Here is a 17,056-nt window from a genome sequence, read left to right on the forward strand (position 1 = left end):
ACACACACACACACACACACACACACACACACACACACACACACACACAGATAAATCATTTCACTTTCTTCATTTTCATAAAAAATTATTTATTCTCGTAGGCACTTGCTTTTATGTTTGACCTACCCCGACACATACAGTAATGCCTTACTCCACCAAGGGGCGATCTTCTCCCTTCTTACCTTGCATCCAAAATATCTACACTCTTAGAGTTCTACATGGAACCAAAAAAGCTTCTATACTTTGATACAAAATTTAGGGCACCTCTAAAATATATATAGAAATGGAACCATAGGGGGTTCACTAAATGATTCTAAATAGAACCATGTATGGTGTCATTTCTAAATCATGGTATAGAACCTTTTTTTATTTCTAAAGAACTATCTAGTTGATAGTCTAAAGAAGCTTAAGTGGTTATATTTTAAAGTCTAAGGAACTTCAAATAGTTATATGTTATATATATTTTATTTTTAAAGAGTAGAATTAGTAGTGTAGAGTCCAGGAAGAGTCCAATTTCACAATGGCAGACCACAACATATCTCAATGTTAAAAACTTCAAGTTACCTCAAAGGCGATAATTAATAATCTTAATTGTAAGAATTGGAGGGCCGCACCAATAGACTTGCACACAGTTCATGCAAATGGGAAAACAATTTGATGCAATTAACTTGCATTGCCATACAAACAGTGCAGTAAGAATAGTTTTAGCCCACATATTTTATATCCATGTATGACAATGATTATGTCAATAACTGTGATAAACTGTGTAATCAATTGGAACTTAAAAACCTTGGGAGGGTGTTTTTTTTTCACATTTGGGAGGGTGGTTTTAGGCATTCTGGGCAGGGGTAATGGGTTGGGGAATTGTTTTTGATTCTTATTGTATTTTTTTGTTTGTCTGTATTGGATGGGGGGGGGGGGGCTTTAACAGTGGCACTGTATTGTTTTATATCTATAATTTATATTCTAGTTTCCTCTCTGTATGTTTTTGCCTAGGTCCCTTCTTGTTAGAAGTTACAATACTGTATGTACAAGCAGCCTGGATTGTTGCTAAATTGAATCCTACTGTTGTACTTGGATTCAATAGACTTTGCAATGTTACCCACTAGCCGAAAGCAATGCCTAGCAATGAATAATTTTGTTGAACAGTTGTTGTTGCCTGAGGTTAAACAATCAGAACAGACAAGACAGCATTCAACCCTCCTGGATCTACGGATCAAAGTGTAGTCAGTCAAGTCAGGCCCCAGGTGAAGTGAATTGATGTTGAAGTCTGATGCTCGTGCAGAGAATTCCCCTTCTCAGAACTGACTCCCATTGAATGGCTGCTAACAAAATCAATGGGCCTTAAGAAATAGTAAGGTCGTCACACCAGTGTGTTACCAAGGGGACCACAGGAGGGTGATGTCACCATCTTGGTCTGGTGATGTAAGATTGCAGTTTCACATACTCATAAGGACTTGTAGGCTCTCCTATTATAATTGATTGGATATTCTATTTAGAATTGCCTTGTCTGTGAAACTGTAATATCACTTAAAAATCATAATATGAATATAAATGATCAGGCAAATGAACAGTGACAAGTATCTTATAAATGTACATAGGATTTGTGTGCTGTAATAGTGGCAGTGTAGTTTGTTAATATAAATGGGGCAGTTCATTCCCTAAATAGTAGTGGTTCAGGAATCTAGATCCAGTAGACAGCTACAGTACATTTGCCAAAAGCATACTGTACAATACCTCAGCCTGGAACAGAACAAGGCAATCGCAAACATGCACTGCAACTACGCAACTGTTCAACCTGACAACTCAAACAAATGATTTGTAACCCTTCACATAAAGTTACTCTCTCATACTTTTGTAATTAAAGCTGTGATTACATGGCTGTTGTTACTTGTGGAAATAAGCAGAATACAACTGTCAGGTTACAATAAGGTGTGATCACAACTCAAACCCCAGAGAAAAAGACGAAAATAAAGTTTAATGATTTATACTTTAGTCCTCACCAATAGAACAAGGCTGCATAGATAGTTCCAGAGACAACCATTGCAGAACATGTCGCTCCAATATGTGGAAATCTATTAAAACCTACTTTATCCTCATCTTTCAGGGTTGGACAATCTTGTGCAACTCCCCTCATAAGGAACATCAATGTCCAGTATTTGTCTCTGTATTTTCACTGCTTCTGTCCCTGACTGGAAAGATCTACAGTATGGCAATAAGCCAATTCCAGATTGTATCAAAAATATATAATAAAGTATGGCAGTATGATATATGAGCCCAATAAAGAATAATTTGGCATTGTTTACCCCTTCTGTATAGCTGCTAATTGGGATTGTGAGAGGCCACTTCCTCCTTCCTTCACGTAAATGGCTTCGCAACCAGTCACATGGAGCAGAGTCATACCTAGAAGAGGGACAAAGATTACTAACGTTACAGCTTCCCAGTCTGTTTCCTGTTTCCAGAAAACCATAAAGATATGAGTTTGACCTAATTCATTTCAGAGAAAGCTGTATGCTGTAGTTGGCACTTGTAAACCAATCTTCCATAAGAGTCCTTGTTTTTGTTTTTGGCCTAGCAAGCAGCACCTCATACACTATAGATCACAAACATCTCACACCAAGACTTTGACGTTCCATCCTAAATTTATTATGGTTTATGGCACCAGGGTCACAACACGCTTACATCAGATCGAAAGATACACCTAAGATAAAAACATACACAATATGTTTTATATACACATAAAATAAAGGTGAGGATGAGAAAATAGAAATATCAGTGGATAAAGAGAAATTAAAAATTAAAAATGTTTTTTAAAATAATTAGGAAAATAATAGTCAGGAGTAGGACAGGTCTAACAGGTCGAAATTGAGATACATTGTATCCATGGCTGCCCTTGTCAGGTGCTCATGATTCAGTGAGTGGCTTATTAGTTTTGTTTTTACCAGAGCAGATTAATCTATTCATTGTGTGTGCTGAGGCATTGAGGCAGGAGCGGGGGGGTAACAGCGGGCTATAGACAGGTGGCTAAGGTTAATGATGTATGGAGAATGGCCCTAAGGTGTATGATTTCTTCTCCACCTCCCCTAATTCAAAGAAATTCTATACCACAGGAACCCCGGTGTTTTTTGTGTTAAGTGGTTTAGAGTGACACAATACATTGATCTTCAAATTCCTCCCTTTACACCGCTAAGTGATATGAATAAATCCTGCATATTGACTGAGTAATAACCTGTGCATTCCAGGTTAAGACCAGCATACATGGAAATATTCATAAATGGTTTGATTAATCAATGATGACGTTCGGTAATTTGTTGTATTTGATGCCAGATTATTAGAAATGTCACAACTGATACCAGGAAAGCACTAATGGACATTTACGCAAGGAAATTCAAGATAGTTCCTGGAAAATCACACACAGAAAATACCATAACATGAAGTTACAAAACGATCTGTGTAGACTACAACATACTGTAGATTGGTAATACAATTATGACTTATGACCCTGAAGCCCCAGGGTAACCTGAGTTACTGTATATGGAAACAAATTGCTTCTTCCCTATCTCATACTTGTAAAAGCAAATGCCCCAACAGACTCAGATTCAAGCCAACGACCATGGAGACTCTTTAGTGTGAAGCACCATCCATAACTATCCAATCACGTGTCTGTCATAGCTTCCAGTACAACCAATGGAAATAAACAGCAGGTTGCTGGGCCCCATTACTTATCATTGCTTATCCCATTTGTTTAGTCACTCCTGTCAAGCCTGTCACACTGATTACTGTGCCTCTCCCTTCCTCCAAGCCCCCACACCTCAGCATCCAATAAATTACTTTGCTGATATGATACCATAGTATTTATGTTTTAGTTACTAAATAACAGGCTGGTTCTGACCGCTGTTGTTGCTAAGCCAAAGAATTGTGTATGGCCTAAACCATGCCACCATAAACTAAGTAGTGTAATCAAACAAAGACGGTACACAAAGCAGAGGTAATACATTTTTTTCCCCCATCCCACTCCAAAGAATTCAAACGGCTTTTTCAGGATGGATTTAATTTGTCCTTATTGTCTTTTCAACACAGCCAATGGACATATGTATGTGAAGTGGTAATAGTTTGTATGATCCCAATGCACTGACTACTGTACTAACAATAATTGCTGTTGTGTACCATTGCATTCCATCCAGTTTTTGTATGATTAAACATAAATGTTTTAGCAATTTGGTAGACACTTATGAGTCATAGACATCAAATGCCTTATATAAGTGTACATATAATGTGTTATGGTGCGTTCTAATATGTACTTATAATGCACTTATGGTGTGTTCTAACACTTGCTATACGCTTTCATGCAACATCAGAAGTATAAGTTATAACATTCTTATGATAACACATTATCCTGATGCATTATAAAAAACAATGTCCATAATGATGATGTATTCTAAAGATGTTTTCACTATGTATGTCTAAGATTTAGACTGTTAGGAGACATGCTAATCAGTTCCATTTGCAACTGGTTTTCACCACACCCGGTGATGGTGAGTGATCAAGTTAGGTTATGACAACAACTATCAACCCAATTAACATACAAGTTGCCATGGCATGAAGATGTTAATGCTGTGTATACTGTTTCAGACTGAGTGATAGATCAAAGGGTAAAACACTACGCTGGTAAACTCAGTTCTTGGCTCAGATCACATGGCTGGACCCAGATTACGGACTTGCTCTGCTGCCTGATATACAAGTAAAAGATTCCTTAAACACAGACGTTGTTACTGTCCTTTATTTTCTTACAAATGGTAAGCCAGTGAGGGAATTTCCGGAAGACAATCGGGGAATAAGAGAGGATTTGAAGAAGAAGAGTAACTGGATCAACTGGATTCTGGACATTGTTATCCTCAGTAAAACAACCTAGGAATTAAAGGACGCTTTTGGAACCTTTCAAGTAACTGGCAGATGGAGGTGGGATTCTAAAGTACTGGAATCGGAAGAGAACATTCAAAACCAACAGGATATTGGTCTACTGTGCCTAACTGAGGAAGAGGTTAGTAGTTCTGCAAAGACAGAGTCATAGCAGTCTAAAGTAGCTGACCAGCTAGGCCTACAATAGTAGAGATATTTGGTTGTTATCTATTTCTAAAGCAACAGGAATACAAGGAGGTTTAAAGCAGCAGCCTTAATAGTACATTATATTTTTTAATTTTCTGTTTTGACAAATAGTTTTCAATCCTAAAGTAAATTGATGTTTTATAGTTTTACCTTGAAGTAGTTGAGATAGGAGAGAAAGTATATATCCCAAAGTAACTGTATTGATTCTGAAGTATTGGAGTCTGTAGTTGTACTATACTGTACATCCTAAAGTGTAACTGGATATAGATATTTTTTTAAGGTAACAGATCTAAAGTATTTGGTTCAGGACTTTTGAGCCCAAGGTCAGGGGCAGTAGATGTGTGTATTGTTCCTAAAGTAATTGGAATACGGTTACAAAGGATTGCTAACATTGCTGGTTTGGTTTCCTAAAGTAATTGGATAGACAGCCGTTGGGAACAGTTTTGTAATTTCTTTGTTTTTTGAGAAAGGGAGACAGTTTGAGTTTTTCCTAGTGTTTTTCATTAGATTTCAGTGTGCCATTGGTATCACAATGTTATTGGGGCAGTGTATTGATAAGCATGGGCTACTTTATATACTACAGCGGTTAGAGAGCCAATATGAGCCCTATGAGTGGGCTGTGTCTGAGCTCAACAGTAAACCAAAGATCTTAAAGAATAAGAATGAAAAAGTGGCCACAGCATTACAAGAACTTCTTGTTTCTCAGAAACAGTTTAAGGCAATAATATTTACACTAGAAAAGGAGAAGTAGTGTACTACAGGATCAGGTTGAACAGCAAGCTTCTGCAATCAAAACAGATCAATCCCAGACTAACCTTAGTGCAGAAGTTCAGTTACAGCTAATGAAGTTTCTGGGCAAAAGGAAATCATTGCTGCCACACAAACAGCCTTAGAGGACACATCTGCAGCTTTAGATAAAGTGCAGACAGCTTATGATTACTTGTTGGAAACATGCAATAAGAGGTCTGAACACACATTTTGGGATAGACCAACACAGTCAGACACACACAGACAGTGGGATAGTTTATAGTTGGTACACTAAGGTTCCCAGTAGCCCCAGTGCACCAGGCAACCACTTATACACCAGCTCAGAGTGAAACGCCAGGGTGCTCACCAGTCTTGGCCAACATGACAAGACCTACACACAGATTCTAACACCTCATACACAGACATAGAGATAAAAAAGACCAAAGTCTACACCACTACTGTCAGAAACATAATGGCAACTACAAGCTACCCTGTAGCTGCTTTTGGGGACATGTACCCATTTTGGTAGGAGAACATCAATGAATCATAGAGGTTACAATACCCCAATTGAAACAAAGCGGTCAAGGAGGGAGAGAAGGGGCATATTGACATCCCTTGACATCCCACATCATGAAGACCATGCAAAGACTGGTGCTACCACACATGAGGCCCCTGGTGAAGACATCCTTGGACCCCCTGCAGTTTGCCTATCAGGCAGACATTAGTGTGGATGAGGCCATCAACTACCTGCTACACAGAGCTCACTCCCATTTAGATAAGGCTGGCAGCACTGTGAGAGTCATGTTCTTTGACTTCTCCAGTGCATTTAACACCATACAGCCCTTACTACTTGCGGATAAGCTGCTGAGGATGCAGGTGGACTACGTCCCTTTTGTTTCCTGGATTACGAACTACCTGACCAACAGGCCACAGCGTGTATGGCTGTAGGGATGTGTGTTGGACTGGGTGGCGCCCCCAGGGGACAGTTCTGGCTCCCTTCCTATTCACCCTCTTGATACAAGGCAGGGTGTAGCTCTTGATACATGGCAGGGTGTCAATAAGGTAGCTTAACTAGCAGAAAGAGACAATACAAGGTTTGGGATTTGGACAGAAGCAGCAAGGAAACTGTTGCAGTTTAAACAAAATTAATTTCACATTTCCTTGTATCAAATTGTTATCAGTGATTCTTTCTTTCCTATCTTTGTTAATACATTGTAGATGTTTTGTTCTTGTATTTTGCCCAATTTTGATCTATTTACTTTTGTCTGAGGCAGATATATTTCTAATCATTTGGTTTGAAAGCAAGTGTTTGATATTTCTTGTAAAAGAAAGGAATTGACTTATGAGCTGTTGTGAGACCTTAAAGCAGGTGTTACAATGCACTATAAGTCAATTGGGTGACGGAAACAGACACTGCAATCAGTTAGCAGCATCTATATACTACACTATGGTGTAGTTCTACAAGCATATGCTTTTATCATTACATGTTATCTTCTATGGTAACAGGTTGATGACTCTAGTTAGGGATATCAATGGAGCCCTATGACATGGTATAGATTGTGTACTACTACTCGTATCATGAGTGCACATACTGTAGATGTGGAGGCCCTTAGATAAGTTAGGATGAGTGGCAGCACCCCTACCGGAACCCCCCCGTCCTTAGGTACCTTTAATAAGGGTAAGAACAGTAGCAACTTCTTGTTTGATGTGTACTGTGGTTGGAGAGATATAGATAGTGAGGGAGAGAATGAAAGAAAAGAAGAATGAGAGGGAGGGAAGGATAGGGGACTCAGTAGAGGGTTGAAGTAGAGGGGAAGGTAGAGAGCAAGAATGTGTGTGTTCACTCCTGCTCTTGTCCCCTCCTCTTTCTTCCTCCTTCTCTCCCTCCCTTTCCCTTTCTACTCCCACCCATCTCGGACACTCCCTCAAGGCCATGTTATTGTTCCCCCTGCCTATCAGTGTCATTTACATAGAGTGCTGAAAAGGGAGTCGGCAGAGCAAGGCAGGTGAGAACGGCCAGAGGACACAGACAGATAAGGACAACGTGCTAATGCAAATGCTAACATTCAGGTCAGGGCTTTGAATTCCACACGTGTAGCTTGACCTCCCTTGAATCTTTAGCATATAGAGTAGCTATATTAGTGCTAAAGGGCTGGGGCCCAGAGAACATTGCAGAGTAACAAACTCAGCTCACACCACCCGCTCCGGGGGGACCCAACAGGCAGTCAACCTGGTATAAAGATGCATTTCCATCAACAATGGGGTTGCCCGAACAGGAGATAATTCACTACAGAAACTGAGACACTGAGATAGTGGGAAAGAGTTGGTCATCTAGCAGAATCCTCACCATACAGGTAAGAGGAAAATATTTGTTGAGCTAATGTGTTTATAGTGCAAACAAAGCTTTGTATTGTGACAGATACTGTGGTACTTTATGAAGTTGTAGCATGTAAGAAATAATATGAGGATGTCGAAACAGAAGCATGGTATTAACATATGATTTGCATATAGTGCACACATATTGTACAGTACTGTAAGTGTTATATAAGAATTTTCATATTTGGGTCAATTAACTATATTAGGGAGTAACTCATATTCAGCTGAACTGTATGCAGTACCTCATTTCATGTTTCCTAGTGTCATGTTTCGTTTACTTTTCAAATGGAGAACTGGTAGGGCTGCAATCTGAGAGAATGGCAGTTTAACTGAATACCGGTATACAACAGGTGACCTAAAATAACACACTGAAGAACACAAAGACCGCATGGGAGTCCTATGAAAGCATACAAAGTAAATACATTTCTTAGCTGGCTTAAGCTTCATTTCATACACTGTAGGCTACTGTACATAATGGTTGTACTTCATACACTTCAGGCTACAGTACAACTTACCTTACACAAAGAAGGAATTTAAAAAGCTGAGACTCAGACGTGGATTTTGGCCTATGGATTTTTTAGGGAGACAGAAAATCAGGTCAGTTGGACAAAGTTGGACAAAACATGAGGGGTCATACAGATAGCGATGGGAGAGGAAGGGTTCAAACTTCAGAGAGCAGGGCAAGGCTGAATAAAGACTCTCTCTCATGCTGAGTTGGCTGATAATTAGTTCAGACGGGGACAACACAGATATGTTGCAATTTAAAGAAATTAACACTTTAAGTTTCATGAAACCTTCATAAACTCTTTATGAGGCCTAAATATATGCTTCATAAATCATTCATAAGCAAATTCATACTGGTGTGTTGTAGCATGTCCAATTGTCAAATATGGCATTACATTTGCATATAGATTATTTGTAAAGAGTCATTTCTTTAATTTCACTGATATCCTCACCTGTGTGACTTTGGGTGGATTTTGGTTTGTTGTAGAGGTAACAATCAAAAATGTGAATATCAAAAGGGCATCTACCATACCTATGACCTGAATATGATCAAATCAAAGTAAACTAATGACAGTGCTGTTGACATCAGGGTAAGTAATTATGCAAAGGTTAGTTGTAAAACCCATGATAGCCCAAGGCAATTTTCTCTGTGTTCACTTACTTTACTGTTGACAATATTTCTGACGTCAGACTAGTTGCTATGTACTTAGCGAATGTTAGAGCCAAAACACTCAATGACAGGGGTCCCCCAGGACTTCTTTAAACCTGTACTTGCTGTCATTGACAACAGAGAGAGAGAGAGAGCCTGGGCAGTGGCTGGCCCTACAGGAATGCCAAGGGTAGATGGAGCGATGAAAGCGAGAACAAGCAGTCACATTGTGCAGCCGGCAGTGCTGGGGCTGGACAGAGAGACAGAGGGGTAGGGCTGCCCTCCAGGGTGAGGAGAACACCTGCAACCTAACCACCCCTGTCCCCCCAACACACACACACACACACACACACACACACACACACACACACACACACACACACACACACACACACACCTCTATCATAGCTAGACATCACACATATGTCTTATCCTCCATCAGAGGGACACAGGTCTCAACCATGTCAATTCAACTCCATACAGAGGCTCCACAACTCGTCTTTTATCCCTTACCAACACGTCTATGATAAACCAATTCCTATTAAAATGCTCCTGTAAGATACAGAGTTAAGGCATATTATCTATACTACAGTAGCAGCAATGATATAACGTTGTCAGGCTGGCATCTGGGTGACTTTCAGAGTGACTGGGTAGAGAGAGGTCTGTATGAAGGGCGCCCATGCTGACGTGTGTGACAAGCAGGACTAACAAAGAGGCCTGTGTGTGCGCTGCTGGTACTGCCCCAGAGTCCCAAATAACTGTTTACTCATCAGAAACATGCATTCAACAGCTGGTGATGCAAAAAGGTCCCCAAGGACACAGATGGGGCTTGACAGTGTGTGCGCTAATCGATGATAAAAGTGAATTCAAGTCAGTCAGTGTCATGTACTGTATAGCAGAGAGAGTGCAGAGTAGAGGACGTCCAATGGTGTTGCTCTTGTATGATATTGTTTTGAAAAAGCTAAAAAAAAAATACAAATATAACTGACTGACTGTATGCCAGACATAATTGATAATAATGATATTGATAATTATACTGTATCTAAGCAAATATATACCTATAATCACAGTGAGTGTGTATGATATTCATCATCTTACGCTTGCTCAAAATCCAATTGTAGTTATTTACTAAATGATATTGCTGCTGTTCTTGCATTTAAAGCCTAACCATGATGACCTATAGTATGCCGTTGAATGAAATTACGCACTGAGAGAATAAAATCCTGTTAACTTGTGGGGATTATGTCCACACATGCGTGGTGATAAAAATAGATTTGACATAGTCCTAGTAATAGAACAGGCCGAAACACCATCTGAATCAGTTATTAAAGATAATCTGTATTTTGATTCTCTCCCAGATAATCCACACCAAGGACAAAGAGAGTTTGCGTAAACTATAAAGAAGAAAAGGGAGAGGAAAAAGCACGTGGGCACAACCCCTTTAAGATGGCATATACCCCTCAGGTGTGGCACACTCAGGTGGCGCCTCATGAGTTGGGCGACCAGAACAAAATGGTGGCCTTCAACGGTGGCCAGCCCGAGTGTTCCATCTGCTACAACACCTACGACAACGTCTTCAGGACGCCTAAGCTGCTGGAGTGCACCCACACCTTCTGCCTGGAGTGCCTATCCCGCCTCATGGCCGTCTCACTGGGGGACCAGGAGGGGGGCAATTGCAGCAAGATCTCCTGCCCCTTCTGCCGCCACCCCACCCTCCTGCCTGAAGAGGGCCCTCCGGCTCTTGCCACCAGCCGTGAGATGCTGTGCAAGCTGCCCAGCCACCAGCAGCGCGAGGAGCCAGTGTGGCTGGAAGGGGAGAAGTTATGTTACAATGGGCCCCTGGACTCTGGTCCTTCAGGGGCCTCCAGCTCCTCTAGCACCACCTCTCCCTTCTGCATTTGCATCAATATCGGGTCCAGCAAGACGGCTGAGATTCCGGCCCAGACACGGCCTCGCAACATGGGTTTACTGGAGCGTCTGACGGACTGGAAGCGGCTGCTGCTCTTCATCGTGCTGATGGTACTGCTGGTGGTTATTGTGCTGTGGCCTCTGCAGTGCATCGTCACCACGGGCAACATGCGCTGTGTGCCCAGAGGCGCCAGCCCCATACATGGCTCTACCACCACCACAGCTGCTACCCCCTTTACCATGGTACATTTCCCAAAATGAGCTTCTTCTAACAAAGACATGAGTCCACCACAGATCCCACAGCTACCACGAACAGTACCTGGTTGGTTCACACATACAGTCCTCAGAGTGAGAGCAAGTACGTTTTATCTATGCACCATGTTCTCCAGCACCAAGTGAGTACACCCACCTCACCCTTCCACATGCATAGTACACTCACTTTAGCAAAGAGATGGCTGCAATCCCAGAGATAAGTGAAGCAAGCATGATGATTGAATTAGCGCTCACAGCTTGGACTTCCACTCTGTGGACAAAAAGGACAGATTCATGAACCTGATTCAGGCCATGTGGTTCAGGCACATAGTACTGTTTGAAAGAATGAGGACCCCAACTGTGAGAGACTGCACATTCCATTAAATTCTTAGTATCTGATAATGGCTCACTTAGCTCACAGTCTGACAAGAACATTACAAATTATATTCATACATACGTGATTACAATCCCTGCACTTTGATCAACTGCTATCGTTTGAAAGTTGATATGTTGCTGTAAGATACAATATGTGGATGAAACATGTCATATTTGGACACAAAATCTACAATATGTACACTATCAGAACTGTTCACCACAGTGCAACAGGATAAAATGACAAGATAGTAATTTTTGCATGCAAAAAAATATCTGACTCATGTCAGAACTTTGTTTTACAAGACATTGGAAGCATCATTGTATATCCAAGCCAGAGTAGTAGCCTACTGATGGTACAGTTTCAAAGACAATGAAACTAGTGTAGAAACCTGTGTTACTTGTCTTTGCCAATGCTTTGTGAGCAACGTATCACTTAACAACCTGATTAGAAAATCATGTTTATGCCAAAACATAAAGCTAGAATTATTAGTGTATATAATGTATATTTGATTGTACTATTTTTTTTTTCTTTAATATATTTTGTTTACAAAATTACAATAAATAAAAAAGAACATGGTCATGGTCTAGGTGTTTCTTTCTGAAAAATGTTGATGAAAGGTTTTACATAACGGTCATCTCCATGAGACTGATTAAAAATGAAATAACTAAGAGGGCCATAGGAACTTCCTGTCAGGAGCACAGCACACACCAGTGAAGATTTTCTCCACTATATGACTAACAACAAGCCCTTGTAAATTGGTTCGGTGAAATCGTAAACCCTCTAATGTAGGGAGCGGTCTCTCCTGTGTGGCTTTGTTGGTGTGAAATTACGTTATGGGTTAGGTGAGTACAATAAAAACAGGTGAGGTCTGGGATTTACGATTTGACCTGCCCCAGAGTTGATATATGTGGTTGATAAGCAGCTACTTTGGAATTACTTTCCTTACCCTGTCTTAAGATTGAATATTAGAAATAGCATTTGTTTCCCCTTGGTCTAATTACCTCCTAAAAAGTCTGTATTACTTCCTCCTGAAAGATTGACAGCTGATAGACATGAACTTCTGCATATCACACATTGCAGTGGATAGGAGCAAAAGGAAACATGGGGAAGAATACAGAGGCAAAGAAATTTACTAAAAACATAACTAAGAAAATAGACCCTTAGCATACAGAAAATACTACACAGAGGCAAAAAATTAACTGAGATAATATGATATATTAGATATTTCCATCATAAAGTTTATTAAACTATTCAATATTGAATCATTTTGCTGTCATTTCTGACAGCGTCATTGCATCAGCAGTATTAGCCTGGACAGAAGGCGTTTGGGCTGAGCCAGTGCAAGAGGGGGGGAACAGTCTTCATCTGACACAGGAACAGTCAGTCAGGAACAGTCAGTATACCACTACTCAAACAGTCAGTATACCACTACTCAAACAGTCAGTATACCACTACTCAAACAGTCAGTATACCACTACTCAAATCAGTCAGTATACCACTACTCAAATCAGCCATATTGCAACCAACAGAGGAAGGATAAAAAAAAAAAACTGTCAACATCATATTCAAGTAAATTTAAGGAGACAAGCAGAAATAAAATGTGATATAATTATTGTATAGCTCCATGTACATCAGTTTAGCTTAGCATTCAATTATGATTATCAATGGTATAATACCACCAATAATAATAATAGTAATAATAGTAATAATAATAATAATAATAATAATATAACAATAATAATAATAATAATAATAATAATACACAATACAAATGCATCAATGGATAAAACAATTGAACATTTACAATTTGAACACCTCAGTAAATGAAAAGAAAACTTACAACACTGATGGCATACTTCTAGCACACTACCAAAACACTCTTTAACAGCCAATGGACATCCCGACAGCCGCAAGATCACAAGCCCACAGCTAAGGATTCAGCAGTTTCAAACAGATTTTCAAGTATTGAAGTGTCAATGTTTCACCACATCATAAAAGGTTTTGACCCATAGAGGCAAAGTGAAATACAATAAAAAATGTATCATCATCATCAACAGCGCAACATAATTAAGAGAAACAATAACAAAAATGTCACTTTTCATTCATTGGACAGGATTTACTTGGGGTTGGGTGGGTTGGTTAGAACAATGGAGGGATCTTTTCACATACAGATTCAGTGTTCACCTCAGAATAACACGGCACCTCATCTCAAAATTCCTATAGCTCCCTGTGACATAGCATATCATCTCCAGTCATGTCATAATCTTGTACAAATATCAATAACCAACCTGCAGCAAAACCTAGAATACACACAAGACTATCTCACCATTGCTCTGTAATAACAGCCAAAGGGAAAAAACTGAAACCACAACATACTTTCAGTAAATACAGTGGTGTTTTGACTTGCAATGAACAATTTAGCAAACACCTCCCTCAGATGTGCTACCTAGGCCTAGTTAAAAGGCCTGGACAATATGTCCCTACAAGTAGGCTACATCCCTACTCAGCCGACAGAGGACACAACCAAGCCCCTGTGTAGACTAGCCATGAAACTGGGTTGCTCAAGCAGGTGGCACCATTGACCCTGGCTAAATTCATTACGAACAACATTACTTTTTGATACACAATGCTAAAAATAGTTAGCATGACGTCTGTCCGGCCAACGCCGATGCTGGATACAGAGCTATTTGCTGTGCTTACTACCCACGATCGTCAAGCCTGGATTATAGCCATCTTGTAGATTACTTTTTGGAGACAAATCTATTCTTTAATCTTGGGCTGTAGGCCATCTGGCCCCGGTAATGTTTGGCTAAAGACTTGAACGATGGCAGAACACGTCAGTGAGGCTGGCTAGCATCCTGACATTCCCCCTCTCTCCACTCCTCTTCTATCCTGTCCTCTATCTCCCCATCAGTCGGCAGATGTTCAACCACATTACGCCTTTTGATTAAGAGGACAGCCTTCACAGAGGCTAGCAGGAGTTACAACTTACAGTATGAACCATTCAGGAACTCTTACTCTCTTACAACCTATTACAGAACTATTTTATTGTTCAATGTTGACTTTAAACTATTATCAATTCATGCTTATAAATGAGGATTTGCAGTGCAAGTGCAGAGCAGAACATTTTGCTTTTTCATAGATTTTTCTTTCCTCTAGTAGGTAATGAGCCACTGCTTTTTAAATCTTCCAAAAAAAACTAAAATATGTCCATGTCCTGTACTTTACAAAATCACACCAATAATCACAAAGAACAAAGAATCTACTGGAGGAAAAAGATTAAAACAATGTAAATAGACAAAGCCCTGGAGGTAGGAAACTGCTGCCCAGGTCGGGCCTTTTCACAGGGGCCACAGCACACTGGAACAACACCTGGGCCCCAGTAACCACAGGCCAAGAGCCAACATGGTGTCCTGCTTGACAAGCTCTTATAAGAACATCTTGTATTGGCACAAGAGACAGTCGTGGGATACATGGGTACAAACAGGTTTTTGTAAAACAACAGAGGAAATCTGACCCCATAAAAAACAGAAAATGGCCACTTTTGACTTTTCCACCCAAACCATCATCAAATGGCCATTGGGAATACACTGACTCTCCTCTTGACTATCGAAATGAAACGTTTTTTTGTAGCGACTGGCGAAGGTTGTGTCCGTTGTTTGCTTGTCCGCACTAGTGCCTCATGTGGTAGCAGATCGCCTCGCTGCCCCCGCCATCACTCAACACTGCAGTAATGACTGTAGCCGGTGAGACAGAACATAGCAAAATTCTTTGGTTCAAGTAGATGACAGCCAGCAAAGAGAAAGAGAGGGCAAGAATAGAGCAGTTTCTGGCAGCAAGTAGAGAAACAGCTTAGCTTCACCCTTTTGTGCCCCATACACCCCATTCAAGGTTATTCTTCTTTAATTATATTGCACAAGAGTACACCATTGTTTGTTTCTTGTGTCTTTTCAGTCTAAGAGCCTACAGAAATAAGTAAAGAACATTTGTTTGAGGAGGGGAGAGGGAGGAGGTGAGGAGTAACAATGGTAGGGAGGAGAGAGGGGAGGCGATGTTACAGACACAATTGTAGAAGAGGCACTTTGTTGGTAGGCAGGAGAGCTGTAGAGACTTGGAGCCTTGTAGAGGTCAGAGAGTGACAGAACAGCGTGGGAGTATAGAGAGAAGGGGAGAGGAGCCCTGTGCTGTACCCTCTCTTTCCATGAAGGTGGGGAGAGGCTCCAGACAGACAGACAACCAGCAGGGCAGCAGATGAAAGGGGGGCAGGAGGGGGTCAGCACCACAACCTTCACCCCAGGTAGGGTACACTGCCTAGGGGTCCGGGACCACAGCTCCACAGGCCCCCCCCGTGGGTCAGGCGCTAAAGCCGAAGCACCACCTCTGCTGAAACTGAAGCACACATAAGGGCACATAGTTAGATAAACATAAAACATGTACACACGATAACAAGCAGTTACAACTTTATCAATTCTACACTTGCCATTGTATGTCTAATGCATTTACTCATCTTGAAAATGTTTGAATCAATTGACAGACGAGTGGGAGATAGGACAGTTAGCACAGTGTCTTGTGTTGTCTTGTGTTGAAAGCATATGCAACCCTATCATGTAGTACTTGGATCAGTTCCTAAATAAAAGAAAAAGAAAAGAAAAGGAAGAACCTATCCTCTCAAAAAAAAAAAAAAAAAAAAATTAAAGTATGGAAAGTATGAGTACTTACAGAGAGGCAGAGAGAGGCAGAGGTCCGCGATAGGACTTTACCTCCTGGTGTTACTGCTCCCAGATGTCTTTGGGTTCTTGATGTTCAAGTTCTCGTACACACCGGACGAGTCGTCATTCGTCATCCTGCAGCACACACACACACACACACACACACACACACACACACACACACACACACACACAAACACACACAGAGAGCTGTTGTGTATTTCATGTTCATTCTGACAACTACTACTGTCTATAATGTGCAGTGGAATTGGAAAGACACAGAGGATAGTGATTTCTAAGCCACTTTCAAAGAATATTGATCCAATTCAATATCCATCCATTATTCATCGCAAAATAGGCCTTTCCTTTGCTCAGAGTGCATGCTGTATATAATGTATGAATAGTGTGCCTTAAGTGAGAGTAAATCAG

The 17,056-nt window shown here is 40.6% G+C and overlaps 2 protein-coding genes across 7 annotated transcripts in view; one reads left to right on the forward strand and one right to left on the reverse strand.

The window, feature by feature from the left end:
• The first annotated feature begins 7,840 nt into the window (after positions 1-7,840).
• rnf223 (ring finger protein 223) lies at positions 7,841-12,467 on the forward strand. 2 transcript variants are annotated; one of them, XM_083674696.1, is made up of 2 exons: positions 7,841-8,207; positions 10,741-12,467. In XM_083674696.1, exon 2 carries the CDS (start codon positions 10,829-10,831, stop codon positions 11,549-11,551), a length of 723 nt encoding a protein of 240 aa, XP_083530822.1. In that variant the 5' UTR covers positions 7,841-8,207; positions 10,741-10,828; the 3' UTR covers positions 11,552-12,467. The 2 variants fall into 2 exon arrangements, with proteins under 2 accessions (XP_083530822.1, XP_083530823.1); XM_083674697.1 differs by lacking the exon at positions 7,841-8,207 and adding an exon at positions 9,133-9,670.
• A 664-nt stretch (positions 12,468-13,131) lies between these two features.
• The window catches only part of ptpn11b (protein tyrosine phosphatase non-receptor type 11b), a 28,273-nt gene continuing 24,348 nt past the window's right edge, over positions 13,132-17,056 (reverse strand). For all 5 annotated transcript variants that reach the window (XM_083675573.1, XM_083675570.1, XM_083675572.1 and 2 more), the window contains exons 15-16: positions 16,638-16,762; positions 13,132-16,307 (exon numbers count right to left, since the gene is read on the reverse strand). In XM_083675573.1, the coding sequence (XP_083531699.1) occupies positions 16,675-16,762 (88 nt within the window). In that variant the 3' untranslated portion in view covers positions 13,132-16,307; positions 16,638-16,674. The remainder of the gene's footprint in view (positions 16,308-16,637; positions 16,763-17,056) is intronic.

Source organism: Argentina silus, assembly GCF_951799395.1.
Source record: "Argentina silus genome assembly, chromosome: 8".
Taxonomy (NCBI): Eukaryota; Metazoa; Chordata; class Actinopteri; order Argentiniformes; family Argentinidae; genus Argentina; species Argentina silus.